General features: G+C 43.0%; 1 protein-coding gene across 9 annotated transcripts in view; it reads right to left on the bottom strand.

Annotated features, from left to right (window-relative positions):
• The window catches only part of LOC132392867 (receptor tyrosine-protein kinase erbB-4-like), a 942,732-nt gene that overhangs the window by 310,394 nt on the left and 615,538 nt on the right, over positions 1-16,800 (bottom strand). For all 9 annotated transcript variants that reach the window (XR_009511679.1, XM_059967363.1, XM_059967364.1 and 6 more), the window contains exons 9-12: positions 15,712-15,838; positions 8,427-8,500; positions 5,981-6,071; positions 1,709-1,908 (exon numbers count right to left, since the gene is read on the bottom strand). Coding sequence is in view for 8 of the 9 variants with exons in the window: in XM_059967363.1 (XP_059823346.1) it covers positions 1,709-1,908; positions 5,981-6,071; positions 8,427-8,500; positions 15,712-15,838 (492 nt within the window). In the remaining variant the exon portion in view is untranslated. The remainder of the gene's footprint in view (positions 1-1,708; positions 1,909-5,980; positions 6,072-8,426; positions 8,501-15,711; positions 15,839-16,800) is intronic.

Below are 16,800 nucleotides of genomic sequence, written 5' to 3'. Positions count from 1 at the left end.
TTGCACTTTGTTGTCTTTTGCACATTGATTGTTTGTTTGCCCTGTTGAGGTGATTTTTCACTGATTCTATTGTAATTCTTGTATTTACTGTGAATGGCACAAAAATGAATCTCAGGGTTGTAAATGATAACATTGATAATAAACTTTGAACTGGTGGTGATATGAAACCTGATTCTGATTCGTATAAATCATTATAAATTGACAGAATGCTCCTCGGTATTTAAACTCACATCCCCACAAGTGGCAAATGCCCTGGAATCGGAGAGATAAAGAGATGTTTAGCTCAGAAACAAGCCTTTTGGCTCAACATGCCCAGCCAACATTTTTAACCATCTCCACTCATCTCACTAAATCTCCCAGCACAATTATATCACAAACGAGAAAATCTGCAGATGCTGGAATTCCAAGCGACACACACAAAATGCTGGAGGAGCTCAGCAGGCCAGGCAGCATCTACGGAAAAAGGTACAGTTGAAGTTTCAGGCTGAGACCCTTTGGCAGGATTGAAGCACCACCATATCCTCCCAATATTGAGGTGACCAGGATTTACTGAGTACTCAAAGTGTCACCAAACCAATGCTTTGTAAAGTTGCAGCATAACATTACAACTTTTATCTTCTGTATTCTGATCTATGAGGGCAAGCATGGCATGTGCCTTCTTCACCACCATTGCTACCTGCATCCCCCTTGCTTCCCCTTGCAGGGAATTATGGACTTGAACCCCCAAGTCTCTTTGATCATCAACATTCCTTAACACCTGACAATTCACTGTATATGGTCTATCCTTATTTGACTTACCAAAATGTATCACTTTGCATTTGTTGGGATTAAATTCTATCTGCCATCTCTCTGCCCAGCTTTCCGTCTGATCCACATCCCGCTGCAGCCTTAACCAACCTTCCTTGCAATCCACAACACTGGCACATTTCACATCATCCACAAACACACTAATCATTCCACGGGGTGGCACAGTGTGTAGCACTTCCACGGCCAGTGATCAGATGATTGGGGTTCAATTCCCACTGTTATCTGTGAGGAGCTTGTACGTTCTCCCCGTGCCCACATAGATAGCCTCCCAGTGCTCTGGTTTCCTCCCGCATTCCAAGATACTTATGGGTTAGAGTTAGTAAGAGTTGTGGGCATGCTATGTTGGCACCAGAAGCACGGGGATACTTGTGGGCTGCTGCCCGCATACCCTCGGGCTGTGTTGGTCATTAACGCGAAGTGACACCCAGTGCTTACTCCCTGTTCTTGAGTTCATTCTGTATCTTTGTTCTTACTCCCCAATCTAGAGCTCACTCTGTTCTCAAGTTCATTCCACGTTCCAGTTCTCACTCCCTTTTCTCGAGCTCACTCCCTGTTCTAGTGCTCATGTCGTCTTCTAGTGTTCGGTTCCTGCACTCAGTCACATAGTACAGAAAACATTTAGCGGAATACAGGGAACAGGGAATAACACACAACAGGGAAAAATGTCGCGAACGAGAGAGGAAACAGTCATTTCTAACCCGCCCTGCTGGCTGGAAATCGCACAGAATTTGGTGGAAGGTCAGTGTTCTATCCCAATATATTACTCTGTGGGTGAGTAACACTGGGCAGGTATAAAATCAGCAATTTACTTCATCCCAGGCTATTTCCCCTGGATGGGTTGCGTAAACACTTCTTCCTCCCTGGCAGTGAGAATGCTGGTGCCCTGGAGGGTACAACTTACTGCAGTTCTGCGAGTCCCTGTTGTTCTTAATGACCGGCTTCTGCATGCTGGTTCTGAAGAGGACAGTCCAGTTGACCGTGTGGTAGTAACACAGGTTGGGGTTGTCCGACACATACACGTTGCCTGCACTTATTTCCATCAGCGACTGGAAATGGAGGGACGTTATCCACTGCTGCTTCAGAATCAGCAACGAGATCCCGCTGCAGGAGGGAACAGCGACACGGTTAGCGGATTGGCGCACAGGACCACCACCCTCCACCTCCTCCAAATTCTGGCAGGATGCCTCAGATGGCTCCAGCAATTGCACTGCCTGCCTCTGCCCATCCCATGTCAACTGTGTCTTGGCAAGTGCAATGGTGTACCGATTCCAACCAACAAGGTTAACTGCTGGAGAGTTAGGAAGTGGATAGAACATCAAACCCCCAGCTCTATAACACGGTAACCCTCAACCCATTCATTATCCACTTTGACTACTTTGCACTACAAAGGACTTTGTTCTAATTGTAAAAATGGTGCAATTTACATCTAATTTCTGTCCATTTTGTTGATGCTGCTTATCTGATGCCATGTTTCTGTGGCTGCCGATGCAAATAAGCTGTTCTTTACAACTGTGTGTCCATGCACTTGGGCATATGACGATCAGTCGACCTTGACTTCAGAATTAGTAAAAAGGACCTTGACTTCAGAATCCCTGTGGCTTCAGAATTAGTAAAAAGGAACTGTTGCTCTATCTTCTTCTGGTTCATTCTTGAGGTGGTTACACCTTTGGCATGGCCATTATTAATGGACAAAACCTTGTTATACTGAGAAGGAGAAGGCACACTGCCTCCTATAATCACTGCTGACCATATATTGAAGGCTCTTCCTTCTGTTCGGTAGGGAGTTACAGGACCTTAACTCAGTTAGCAAATTTATGGCCAAGTTGGGAGGCTGTATGAGTGGGAAAGGAAGCTGATCATGATGGCGTTCCCATGAGCCTTCTCCTCTGGAGAGAGCAGTCTCATTGCTATGTGGTTCCGGTGGCGGCTTCGTGAGTTGCTGTCAGAGGCATCTTGGCATCGAGAGCACAATCTTTTGTCTGTTTTTGTTTTGTATTGGAGGCCAGGTTCTGGGAGGAAGTCTGTGTCAAAAGAAGGTAGCTCACTCCTTAGAGCGCATGTGACATTGATTGTGTGAAAACTGCAGGATCTACAAGCCTGGGGGGAGTAATTGAGACGTAAAGCTGGATGTACATGGTGTGATCTCGGTTCTACTCCTTTGAAAAATGCTGAAAAAACTCTGCAATTAAAATAAGTACTGTAATTAACTGAATTGAGTAAGAAAATACATATTGTGTTGATGCTTCAGCCATACCTCCCCACCTCGTCACTTGGTGTCTGCATCATTACTTTAACAGCTCAGGGCATTTCCAAAAGGCAGCATATCATTTTGACATCAGACCGACTTCTCCAGGGTGCATGTGTGTTGGGGCAATGTAATGATTTCATTGTGTTGGCTGGTTCACCAATGTGTAATTATCCACTCAATGCTGGGAGGGGGAACACTGTGGCTTCAGAAGGCAAACGTCAAGTGACCCTTTGGAGATAAAGGCTCAATTCTTGTTTCAATTGATCCTGCCTGATTATAGGCATCCTTCCGCAGGGAAGGGATGAATGAGAAATTTTTGAAAGCTTGTCATTTTCCTCCTCTTCCTCTTATGATTAGCATTTCCTGGGAATTATTTATACTGGCAGGATCTTAACTCACAAGTGCTTTTTATGTCTCCTCTCGCTGCAATCTCAATATAGTCATAATACATCACAAATGCTTGATGCAGGCAGGATTTTCCAGAGACTAATTTAAGGGTGGGTGGATTAACAGAGAAGTTATCAGCAATGACTTTCCCTTCCAAATGTCTTTTACATTAAAAACTAGCTGAAGAGTAATATAGTCTGCAGGAAGTGAGTGTCACAGTTACCTGGACACTTCTTGTTGTAAATACAGACACTTCCTGAGAGCAAGGGCATTAGATTTTTTATTAACAATAACAGACAGACTGAGCTTCATGGAGTGTTAATAAGTTTACTTCACTTGTTATGTCAGAAGGGTTAATGATAGCTGAGCTTAATGTTCTTGAGATGGAATTGCCCCATTTGCATTGTGGGCAATAATGGTTCCTATTATCCATCACGTTACAGATCCAATTGCACCGTGGCATCAAACGGAGGAAGCAGAATGGCTTGCATGCATGTCGACCAGCGACTGTAGATGCTGGAATCTGGAGCAACACACAAAGCATCGGAGAAACTCGGCGGGTCAGGTAGCATTTATGGACGGGAGGGGACATCACTAATGCTAGAGAATGGGGATGTAAATCATCAGCCATTGCTGACTAACGGAGCAGGCTCAAAGGAGCAAATAAACCAATTCTGCTCCCATTACTCAAAGTTTAGTACCTGTGGTGAGGGTGAGTTATTAGAATACAAATAACTCATTCAATAATTCGCCTTCACACCTTTTGTTTGTTTTGATTGAACCTCCCGCTCCATCTCATTCATTTCTAGACCTTCTGCAGTGTTGGACTCCCTACTCCAGCCCATCCTGGCCTCTCACCACCAACATTAAACACCTTCCTCCTCCCCCTGGATTTTAAAATTCACAGATTCACCGGACCAACCACATCCTCAGTTATTTCTCTTTCTTTTGCATCATCCCATGGCTGAGATATTGTTGTGTGGAACTGATAACATACAGGGTAGCCCAGGGCAGTAACTGCTCATGCATTGACCGTACAATGTTGGTATAGAGTCATAGAGAAGTACAGCACAGAAACAGGCCCTTTGGCCCATCTAGTCCATGGTAAATCATTTAAACTGCATATTCCCATCACCAGTCCTCCATACCCCTGACAACCATGTACCTACATAAAATTCTCTTCAGCATTGAAATCGAGCTTGTATGCACAGCTTGCACTGGCATTTTACTCCACACTCTCATGACCCTCTAAGTGAAGGAGCCTCCCCTCATGTTCCTCTAAAACATTGTCACCCTTAACACGTGACCTCTGGTTGTAGTCCCATCATACCTCAGTGGAAAAAGCCTGCCTGCATTTATCCTGTCTATACCCCTCATAATATTGTATACTTCTATCATATCTCCCCTCAGTCTTCTACATGTATCATTAATATTTCCTTAACAAAACACAGTTTCTGTTTGCTTCCCCAGGGGAGGTGAAGGAGTTAAGGTTTTCTATACTTACTGGAAGTGGGTCTAGTACACACAAAAGAATTGAATAGCCTGCGGCTAATTTAACTTTATGAACTGTGTTTGGTTTTGAAGTTAAGAAAACTCTGTGACTTTTACTCTTTACCAAAACTACTAATACTGAAAATGAAAATCATTTGCTGGAAATGTGTGAACAAAAAACATCAGCAAGTTAGGCAGCATCTAGGGAGGGAAAATCAGAGTTAGTGTTTCACACTAATGTTTCAGTTCTATGCAAGGATTTCCAATGGAGGAGAAATAGTTGGTTTGTTATTGTCATATGTAGGAGAGAGATTGATAAACATTATTTGTGTGCCAATCAGACAGGTAATTTCAAAAGTACATTGAGGTAGAACAAAAGGTAAAACAATAACAGAATATAGAAAAGAGAGTTACATTTGCAAAGAAAGTACAGTATAGTACTTGTAAACAAATAAGGTGCCAGGGCTGTGACAAGGCCCTTGCCTTATGAGAGATCAAGAATTCAACATTATTGAGTCTTATAAAAACTGGATAGAATTTGTCCTTGAGCCTGTTGGTGCACGATCTTGGGCTTCTATATATTCTGCCCAATGGAAAGGGGAGAAAGAGAGTGTGGCCGGGGTAGGAGGGATATTCAATTATTTTGGCTGCTTTCCAGAGGCAATGGCAAGTGTAGTCAGTTAGTGGAGGGGAGACTAGTTTTTACGATGGACTGAGCTGTGCTCATGACTGCCATTTCTTGTGGTCTATTCGAATTGCTAACCAGAAACTGCTGTAGCTTAAACAGTCCTCAGGGGTGAGTATTTATTGCAAGCTACACGCAATGTCAGTATCCTCATTTACTACCCAATTCCTAGGTATTGGGAAGTGGCTGGGTTCCACATGGAAAGGGATGATTTTGTTTAGGTGGTAAAAAAAATGTTATAGTTATATTGAACAGAATTATTGAATTTAATGATAGAACGTATCACATTGGGATTAAAGCATGAATTCAGATAGTTTTGTCCTGAACTGTAATATCCAGAGAAGTTTAAACAATTTACTTACCTGTACAGGCTCCTGCCACCTATTGTCACCAGGTTAGCAAACACATTGAAATCCGTCATATTTCTTGGCCATGACTGAATATTCAAAAAACCTAACAGAAAGAAAAACAATAAAGAAAAGTCATTGCATTATTAAGGCAGTAGGCCCTTCGTCCCATCCAGTCTTTTCCAGGCTGCTATTCTGTTTGGTCCTATCAGCCCCACATCTAGACCATACCCCTCCCGTCCATGCACTTATCCAAACTTCTCCTAAATATTGCAGTTGAACCCACATCCACCACTTCAGCTAGCAGCTTATTCCATTTTCTAACTACCCTCTGAGCGAATAAGTGCCCTCTCAGGTTTCCTTTACATACATCATCCATTTTGTTTAGTGCTATGTGCGTATTCCTAGAATAGGTAGCATCAATGTCATTTAATATTTGGCACAGCTCTTCAAGTTTCTCTGCAAGCAGTGCTGCTCATAATTTTCTTCCTTGTCCATAACAGTCACAGTGCTTGAAGACAGCACATGAATTAGAAGTCAGTGGACGTTCAGTGGTACAAGATAGCACACTTGAACAAAACGTGGATGAGTGACACAAGTGTTGCAAGCTGTGTGAATGTTAAAATGCCGCAGTTTGGGGAAAGGACTTTTTTCTTCTTTGAGTTGTCACGTACAACTGAAGAGTGGATTGTGTTGCGTAGTGCTGCATCTCCCATCCACCTCTGAGAAAATCAGTGAGGTGAAATATGTTTTACTGTCGGTGCAGAGTAGAATCAGCGGTTACTCTCTGTTCTCCTTGAAATATCCACCCAGTCCTCCCCCTGACTCTCTCACATTAACCTGCAGTTTGTCATGCTCCAAGTGTCTGATCAACTTTCGTCTGAAATTGGTAACTGAATCTCATCTTGTCACTTTTTCAGAGATCATAAAATACTTGTGGAAATAAACTGCCTCTGCATTTGGAGACTGTTCGACTCTCTGTTCTCCTACTAATGACCCATCAAGCCTGAATGTGTAGAGAGAACTAAGCACAACATTTTCCCACATATTATTAATTTCCTCTACAAAGTACACTCCTGTTCGGGAATATTTGGTGATATTGAGCAATAGTTCCCAACCTTCTGAACAAATCCCAATTGTTCACACTCAATAAAATATACACCCTGCCCCACCATGAAAACCATCATTGCTTCTCTCCTTTGGATAAAAGTCTGTCGCAGGGATTCTCAGGGACGAGCTAGTAGCTCCACGGCCAGGCCCGTGAACCTACTTGGTACATTTTGATTACTTTTCTTGAGCATTTTCTAACTAAACTCTGATAATATTATTTAAGGCCTACTTATAATTCTTGAAAGTTCACATTCCCCCTCAATCCAGGGTGGGAATCACCTCTTCTCTGAACTCCTGTCGAAGAGACATGTTTCCATGGCTGCAAGCTTCCTGGTATTGCATTGGAAGGGCTCGATCAAAACCTTAGTTAGAGAGCAATAGCACAAGCCATGTGCTTACAGTTAAAAAGATTTGTAAGATGAGTAGCATCCATCCAGGGCACAGGGCTCAAATATGTCAACAGTGAAACACTCAAAGAATTCTGGAAGAGGCAGGAGGGTTGAGTAAATGACGATGACCATTGTAACAATGCAGCTGTTCATGCGTTTGTAAAGAAGGACAGAAATCATTCCATAAATTAGATGTTTTCTCATTGGAAAGAATAGATTGAGAGCCATAAAGATAAGAGATTCTGCAGACAATGGAAATCCAGAGCAATGTATACAAAATGCTAGAAGAGCTCAGCAGATCATGCAGAATCCATGGAAATGAATAAGCAGTTGACTTTTTGGACCCAGAACCTTCACCAGGACAGGAAAAGAAGGGAGAAGAAGCCAGAATAGCTGTGAGAGTCGGTAGGTTTATAAAAGATATATCGATAGACAGCTTGCCTCCAGATATGGAGACAGAGAGAGATCGAGAAAGGGAAGAAAGTTGTCAGAAATGGGCCAAGTGAATTTAAAGGCAGGGAGGAAGTTGGAGGCAAAGTTGACGAAATTGAGCACAGCATGGGTGCTTGAAGCGGCACTAATGCCGTTGTCAATATAGTGCAGGGAGCATTACTAGAGAAGGCTTGGAACATGGACTGTCCCATGTAGCCAACAAAAATGCAGGCATAGCTGGGGCCCATGTGGATGCCCATGGCTACCTCCTGAGTTTGGAGAAAGTGGATGGAGCCAAAGAAGAGTTATTGGGTGAGAGGGCCATTTCCACCCAACAGAAGAGGATGGTGGTGGAGGCAAACTGGTTGAGTCTATAACCGAGAAAGAAGCGGAGAGCTTTAAGGGTAGATCGGGAGCCATGTAGACCTGACAAGGTTCATCACCAAAAAAATGACTTATTGTTGGGTAAATGTAGCTTCATTATGTCACAAGATAGCTTGAAAGTTTATAAACCGTAAGGTCGTCACTACCTGTTATCTCTCGGACTGTCCGAAAGACATTCAGCTTTTCTGGATCCAGAGCCTCGATGTTATGATAGGGGTCCCTGGAAAGAAAGAACAGCTGACTTAGTCCAACAGTCACCTCAGCGAATGTACTCTGAAAATATACTAGGACTGTTTTTTTCTTTCTGACATCCCAAAAACCAGTGTGCTGGTAGGTTAAATGGCAACTGCACACTATAATGTGTTGGTAAGTGGTAGAACCTGGGAATAAGTTGAGGGGAATGCAGGAAGAATAAAATGGGATTAGGGTTGATTAGTGGTCAAATAAAGATGTCTGGTGGTTGGTATGGACTGAATCGACTGTGGGGTCTGTTTCCTTGCTGAATCTCTCTGTGGCTATGAACTGGTCACCTCACTGTTGGGCTCTAATTATCCACCAGTTGAAACAGATAATTGCATTCTGATGAAAAAGACTTTAGGAATGCTGGCCTTTGTCAGTCAGGGCATTGAGTTAGGATGTTGTGATTCAGTTGTAGAATAATGGAGCATGGAAACCAGTTCTTCAGTTCAATGTGTCCATCTGAGCTACACACACAAAATGCTGGTGAAACTCAGCAGGTCAGGCAGGATCTACGGAGGAAATAAACAATTGACATTTTGGGCCAAGACCCTTCATCAGGACTCAACGTCTTGGGCTGACATCCTTCATCAGGACAGATTTCCAGCATCTGCAGAATCTCTTGTATGTCTCTCTAAGCTCGCTCCACTTGCCTGTGTTTGACCCACAACCTCTAAGCCTTTCTTACCCATGTACCTGTCCAAATATTGTTATGACACTTGCTTCGGTCCCTTCCTCTGGCAGCTCACTCCATGCACACTCCACACTGATAGAACAGCTATATTCAGGGATGCTCAAAGGGCTAAATTGTGGGGGATATAGATATTTTAGATGATTGCAAGGAGATTACAAAGATGGGGCAAGTTTTCTCTTTAAAACTAGGATTGGAACTCACTCGCATTTAGCTCTAGGCGTTCTGTTGTCAAATTGTGCACAGAAACCCCCTGATATAGTGCACAGTAATCCCTGATATAGTGTACAATAACCCCGCTGATACATACAGAAACCCTCTGATATAGTGCACAATAACCCCACTGATATATTGGACAGTAACGCCGATTTAGTGCACAGAAACCCCCTGATACAGTGCACAGAAACCCTCTGATATTGTGCACTGTAAACCCCTCATATCGTGCACACTCCCAACACACCCTTCTCAACAGTGGCCATTATATGACCATCGTCTGGCTACTTCTGTGAAAATTAGGAATCATCCAGCCAGCCTGCTCATCATCAACATCCAATAAACTATTCAAAATACCTGATGCCATGGTTTGTTCAGATTAGGAAGCAGCAAACTGCTTTGGTTCTTTGTTACAGCTGCAATACTGTAAGCTATTGAGGAATTTTAAGACAATTTCACAGCCAAATAACAGACAGGGCCTAAACTGAAATCATATCGCACACTTTGGTTAATTATGTCTAAGGTACATTTCAATGTAACAAGTATCATTTATGCCAATCAGAAAAGTTTTAAAACATGATCAAAGGCCTTAATAGTTCAAAAGATGAGGGATGATAGGTGGAAGTGCCAAGGGGCTAGAGATGATGGATATAGGAGCAGAATCAGGCCATTAGGCCCATCGAGTCTGCTCTGTCATTTCATTACGGCTGATCCAATTTTCCTCTGAGCCCCAATCTCCTGCCTTCTCCCCATTTCCCCCATGCCCTGACTAATCAAGAATCTATCGACCTCTGCCTTAAATATAAAGATTTGGCTTTCACAGCTGCCTGTGGCAAAGAATTCCACAGATTCACCAGTCTTTTACAGGACAGGAGGGTGGGGCATGGAATTTAAAAAAAGAGATTTGGGGAGGGGAACCAGTGCATTGGTGTTGGGCAAATTGAGAGAGTGGGGGAGGGGAAAGACATGGGCTGACGATAAATGCCAGTGGATCAGGAGAAAAGAGCTGAAAAAAACGTAGGGAGAAGAGATCAGATGGATGAGGGGTTACCGGAAGTTGGAGATTTCAGTGCTCGCTCTGCCAGCTGGTAGGCTGCCCAGATGGAATATAATGAGCTATTCCTCTAGTTTGCATTTATTATTTGCTGCTGACCCAGATGTCAGCAAATTCAATGACTTTACAAATGCTTATGGTAGGATTAATATTCACAACCTCTTGTTCCTGTGCCATCACTACACCCATTGTGCCAAGTTATTGCCACATACTAAATAGAAGAGATATTGATTGACTGGGTATGAATAACTCCCAAATTACTACCTCTACAACGTACCATTGTAACTCTCTCAACAGGCCGGGAACTTCGTATGGATCATGAATGACAGAAGATAATTTTCCCTTATATCATTTGCCTGGTGGCTGCAGACTGAAGTCTGTTATAGGTAATTTAAAATCTGAGCCTTCAACTATTTAAAATGTAGCTGCATCAAATTATCCCTGCTTTGTCTGTCTAACACTTTCCACTTCAATTTCCTGTCCAAAAATGAAAAACAAAGCTCACAGGGGCTAATTTAATTTTTGCTTTACAACTATTTAGGATGTACAAGAGCTTCTGTGCAAGAATGCAGAGCCCTTGATTTGGAGGGTTAGCTTGGATAAGGCGAGGCCGTGCTTAATCTGGAACTGCAGCATGGACTGAGTTCTCTCTGCCTTATCTCTGCCTTAGTTGCCTCGGGGCAACTACAAGACCAAAACCTCACTCAGTAGGGACTTCCAGTTGGGACAGAGCAGCTGTAAGGACAAAGGAGTTAGACAGTCATTGAGTCATCCAGAAGGGAAGCAGATGCTTTGAGTCCATGCCAATCACTAAGCACACTAATGGTTGGCATGGACTTGATGCACCTGCTTCTGTCATTTATACTCGGCCCGAGATGTTGACTACTTATTCCTTTCCACAGATGCAGCCTGACCTGGTGAGTTCCTCCAGTGTTAACCCTACAGTCCCATTAATTTCCCCACTTCTCCTCTGTCTCAGATTCTGCCATTCACCTAGCCACTAGGGGTAATCCGCGTTGTCCAATGAACCCATGTCTTTGGTCCTCCTCACAAACAGCACCGGAGGTCAGGATTGAACGCAGGTCACTGGAGCTGTGATGTAGCAGTCTACTAGATGAACCACCGTACCTTTGATTGAGCCACAGGTTTCAAAATACTGTGTGACCAGCTCAAGGGATAATACCAGAGTAGTGTTTCTTTTCACTTTCAGGGCAAGACCTTGAAGGATTTTTGATAAATATACCAGCCTTTAGTTTCTTGCCCTCTCCGAGCAGTCTCTCAAGCAAGGCTATTTTCGAGAGAGAGTTAGCAAATGCGCGGGATGACGTAAGTCTGCAACCATCTTTCAAAATGGAAGCCAACGCTGGGTCAACTGTTAATCTTAAAATCTGCTTTTGATAGAATATTATTAGTCAAAGCTTTTAAATGAAGTGAGGAAAGGAAAATGAAGTGGGGGTTTCACCATGAATGACAATTTACCAGAATGTTACTAGGATCCAAGGGACTGGGTTACAGTGCGAGATTGGGCAGGCTTAGATTTGACTCCTTGGTAATAGGAGAATGAGGATTGACCTTATAGAGGTGAAGAAAAAATCATGAGATGTATCCACAGGGTGAATGTGCACTCACTTTTTCTCAAGGAAAGGGAATGAAAACGTGAAAGGCGTAGGCTTAAGGTGAGTAGGAAAAGATTTAAAGTTAAAGGGATTAGATTTATTTGTCACATAGACATCAAAACATCAAAACGTACAGCAAAATGTGTTGTTTACATCAATGACCAATACAGTCCAAGGACATCGCTGCATGAAAAGAGATCTAACTTGTAAAGGGCAACTTCTTCACACAATGGGTGCTCTTTAAATGGAATGAGCTGCTGGAGGAAGTGGTTGATACAGGTACAATAGCAACATTTAAAAATTACTTGAATGGATACCTGGATGGGAAAAATTCAGAGGGATATAGGCCAAATGCAGGCCAATGGAGCTAGTTTTGATGGCCATCTTAGTTAGCATGGGCTAACTGGGCTGAAAGACTTGTTTCCATGGCAATTGACAGTATGACCTGGAACATCATGCCCCAGTTAGGTGCACAGAAAGTGTCATAAAACAGCAGCACTGTGTTAAACTGCTTTTTGAAATTCAGCTCCTTTAAGATCAATAGAACCAAGCTATCCAAGTAATTCCTGGGATGGGGATCAGGTGACATGAGAATGAGCCAACTCAGCCTCTTATGTTTAGAAGAATGGGAGGAGATATTATTGAAATGTAAAGTCCTGACAGGGCTCAATGGGATGAGGAGGAGGTGAGGTGGTTAGAACGCATGGTTGGGGGAGTGGGGGAAGAGGTCACAGCCTCTGAACAAACAGCTTGGGACTGAAGTGAGGAGAAACTTCTTTGGAGGGGGATGAACCCATGCAGGTCTTTACCACATAGGAATCCAGGTCACTGAATGTACATAAGAAGAGAACTGTATATCATCTGGAGTTTTATCTTACACACAAAAGGCATCAAAGGGCCTGGGTAGAGGTTGGCAAAATGGCAGTGAGAGAAGGAATCTGCCGTGACTGTATTGAGTGGCAGAGGTTTAAAGAGCTGAAAGGCCTACTTGTGCTCTTATTTTCCTTGCTTGTGAACTTCAGAAATACAACACAATACGATGCAATGAAAACATATACAGTAGTTTAGGACTGGGATTCATTTCCAAGCAAATACTGAATCTAACATCAGGACTAGACCGAGTAATATCTCCACCACTGTTGTCACCTCCTGCAGCGGCATGTCAAGTATCATTGGGGTGAAATTATAGACAGGGTATGCTAGTTGACCCTTTGACCTGTTCAAACAATTACTGACAGCACAGTTAACCGGTGCATGAGAGACAGTGCAGAAAAGACTAATGTGCTGGAACTTGTCCATTTTAAGTAAGAGGATGTGTTAGAACTTTTGAAAAACATTAGGATAAGTAAGCCCCCAGGGCCAGACATGATATTGTCCAGGTTACTATGGGAAAAGAGATAAGAGATTGCTGTGACTTTGCCAATCTTTGTGTCTTCACTGGCCACAGGAGTAGTATCAGAAGATTAGAAAGTGGCAAATGTTATTCCTCTCCTCAAGAAAGGTAATAGGGATAATCCTGGGAATTATGAACCAGTGACTCTTACACTAATGGTGGGCAAACTATTGTGGAGGATTCTTAGAAATAAGATTTATGAGCACTTGGAAAAGTAGAGTCTGATTGGGAAAAATCTAATCAAATTTGTGAGGGGTAAGTCACATTTCACAAGCCTGCTGAATTCTTCAAGGAAGTAAGAAAACAAATTGATGGAAGTAGAGCAATGGATGTGGTTCATATGGATTTTAGTAAGGTGTTTGACAGAATTCCCTATAGTAGGCTCATTCAGCACGTCTAGAGACATGGGATCCTGGGAAAATATTCAGAATTGGCTTGCCCACAGAAGGCAGAGGGAGAGAAGCAATGGGCAATACGTGACCACATAATTTTAAGTTGTTTGGAGAAAAACACAGGGATATCAGAGGCAGTTTTTGTTTACATAGAGACTGATGGAATACGTTATCAGGAATGGTGGTGGAGGCAGATACGTTAGAGACATTTTAAAAAAATCTTAGGTAGACACACGGTTGATAAAATTGGAGGGTTATGTAGAAGGGGAAAGGTTAGATTAATCTTAGAGTAGGATAAAAGGTCAGCACAACATCGTAGGCCGAAGGGCCTGTACTGTGCTATAATGTTCTATGTGCTTTGCTCCAAGATCTTAACAGCCACCTCTCCTTATTCCATTTAATAACCTTGATGAACAAAAATCTATCAATCTTAGAGTTTTAAGTTAACAACTGATTAAGCATTGGCCTATATTTAATAAGATGGTTACAAATTTCTATCACACGATGCTTTGACTACATCTAACTTGCAGGTGCTGCCTAACCAGGTAAGACTGCTCCATCCTATCTTTTGGCTAAGTCGGTGGTCAGCGTCATCCCAGAGAGTTCATTTCTGGACTCTGGCACTCAGGTGAGAGTCAGCAAATTTGTCAAAGCCTTCTGTTACTGAAGGCCAGCAAAACCTTGCATTTAATAGTAACTAACCAGTGCCAAAGGCAGATCGTTCATATGGGTGGTTGATAAGTCACCTGGTGACACTGCCGCTTTACCCTGCCATGTACTGCATTGTAAGGACTTGAAGAGAAATGAACACTGGTGTCTCTTAAACAGACAGCAGATTCTGCACTTCTCAAGAATCATCGACCGGAAATGTTCACCTGGCTTTTCTCTCCACAGATGTTGCCTGACCCAGTGAGAGTCCCCATCATTTCTCCTTGTTCTTACCTGCCATCAGACAAGCTGTTGCATCCAGCACATCATTCTCCGTAACTTCCATCATTTTCAGAGGGATCCTACCACTAAATACATCTTTTCCTCCCCCTCCCCACCCCCTACACTCTGCTTCCCATAGAGCTCACTCTCTGAATGACTCCTTTTTCCACTCATCCCTCCTCATTGATCTCTCCCCTGGCACTTCCTTGTATATGGAACAAATGCTAGACCTGCTTCTTCACCCCAGTAAGCAGGACAAGTAAAATAAGGGCCCCCTTCCCTTTTCTCTTTTCCATTCCCCATTTTAGCTCCTTTCTTACCCATTCTTTTCTCTTCACGTGCCTTTTACCTCCCTCTGGTACCTCTCCTCCTTCCCCTTCTCCCATGGTTCACTCTCCCATCTTATCAGATTCCTTCTTCTTCAGCCCTTTACCTCTTCTACCCATCACCACCCAGCTTCTCACATCATCCTCCCTTCCCCACCCTACCCACCTTCCCCCTCACCTGGCTTCACCTATCATCTGTCAGTTTGTACTCCTACCCCTCCCTCTGCCTTCGTCTTCTCCCATCTGTTCTAGTCCTGATAGATATCCTGATAAAGGATAAAGGATCTCGGCCCAAAAAATCATCGGTTCATTTCTCTCCATTGATGCTGAGTTCCTCCAGCATTTTGTGTTTGGTGTCCAACATTTTCTATTTTTAGTTCTGATTTTCAGCATCTACAGTTTTCAATCTTTTGATTTCTGTACTTCCCATGTGTGTCTACGAGTTACTCTGGCTTCTGCCTCAAAAAGCGCCTCCCATTCTGCATCATCTGAAGTTGAAAGCTTTGCCACAAATTGCTAGGCTTCTGGTTAATAGTTTATAATTAGTGCAATCTGTACCAGCCCTCTTGAGGTACTCACCCCTCAATGCCGGTAATGAGGAAGATAAGGTTTCCATTGATTTTGGTGCAGTTTGTAAACTTGCCAATGTTGCTTGAGTCAACCGTTTTAGCCATCTGCAGACTTCCAGTTCCAATGCCGTCACAAGCTGTGCAAGGAGAACGAGAAGGACGTGACAATGGATCAATGTGTTGGGAAGTGAGGTACACAGGAAGGCTTTATTTTTTCAACATAGTTTTTCTCACAACATAGAAGGAGGCTAATCATCTCATCAGGCTTATGGAGCAATTCAATGCCTTCCTTTTATTTCCCTATATACTATTCTTTTCTATGTCCCCACCGACTCCCTTTTGATCCTTCTGGTACTCCTAAACAGCGGAGCAATTTTCAAACGCCAGTCTTCCTCCCAACACATTTTGAGACGTAGGAGGTAACTAGAGCACCCAGAGGAAACACAGGGGGATGTGCAAATTACACACAGATAATACCACACGTCAGGATTGAACCCTGATCTCTGTGGCTGCAATGTAGCAGCTCTGCTAGCTGCCTGCTGAAGGGTTATCTTCAATCTCCTAACATTTATCTTATGTTATAGGCTCTTGAGTGGACCTCTTGTATGATAGCATGAAAATCTAAGTTTTACCCTATCTCTCTGAACATGTGACACTAAAAATGTGACAACTCAAAATTCTGAATTATGTTGATATTTTTTCCCTCTGGATTCACTGCCTCCTTTTCACTGTAAAGTTTTGGTTGTATATGGGTAGATCTCCCAAACCATTGCTCACATCATCAGAGGTCTAAATTGAAGCATTTTAATCTATTGCTTCATCTGTCTGCTTAGTGTTTCTTTTCCCCTATTTTCTTTTTCCTCTCTATTATACTGCCAAGAGGTATCACTTCCCTCAGTAAAACATCCATTTCCATTATATCTGGAGAAAGGCATTTGGCAGCTCACCCCCTGTTGATCTACACACTACATATTTTCCTCAGGCAGCTTGCTAGCTGCTCTCGGGGGCAGGAACCATGGTCCAGCCTTTGTTTGCATCGAAGCATGGTCAACAACAGCACCACTCCACTGCCTCAGCCATGGTGAACTGGCTTAACCAT

This window comes from Hypanus sabinus, chromosome 4, assembly GCF_030144855.1.
Source record: "Hypanus sabinus isolate sHypSab1 chromosome 4, sHypSab1.hap1, whole genome shotgun sequence".
In the NCBI taxonomy this organism is placed as follows: domain Eukaryota; kingdom Metazoa; phylum Chordata; class Chondrichthyes; order Myliobatiformes; family Dasyatidae; genus Hypanus; species Hypanus sabinus.
The sequence above is the reverse complement of the archived record's forward strand: the minus strand, read 5'-3'. Positions and strand labels throughout refer to the sequence as shown.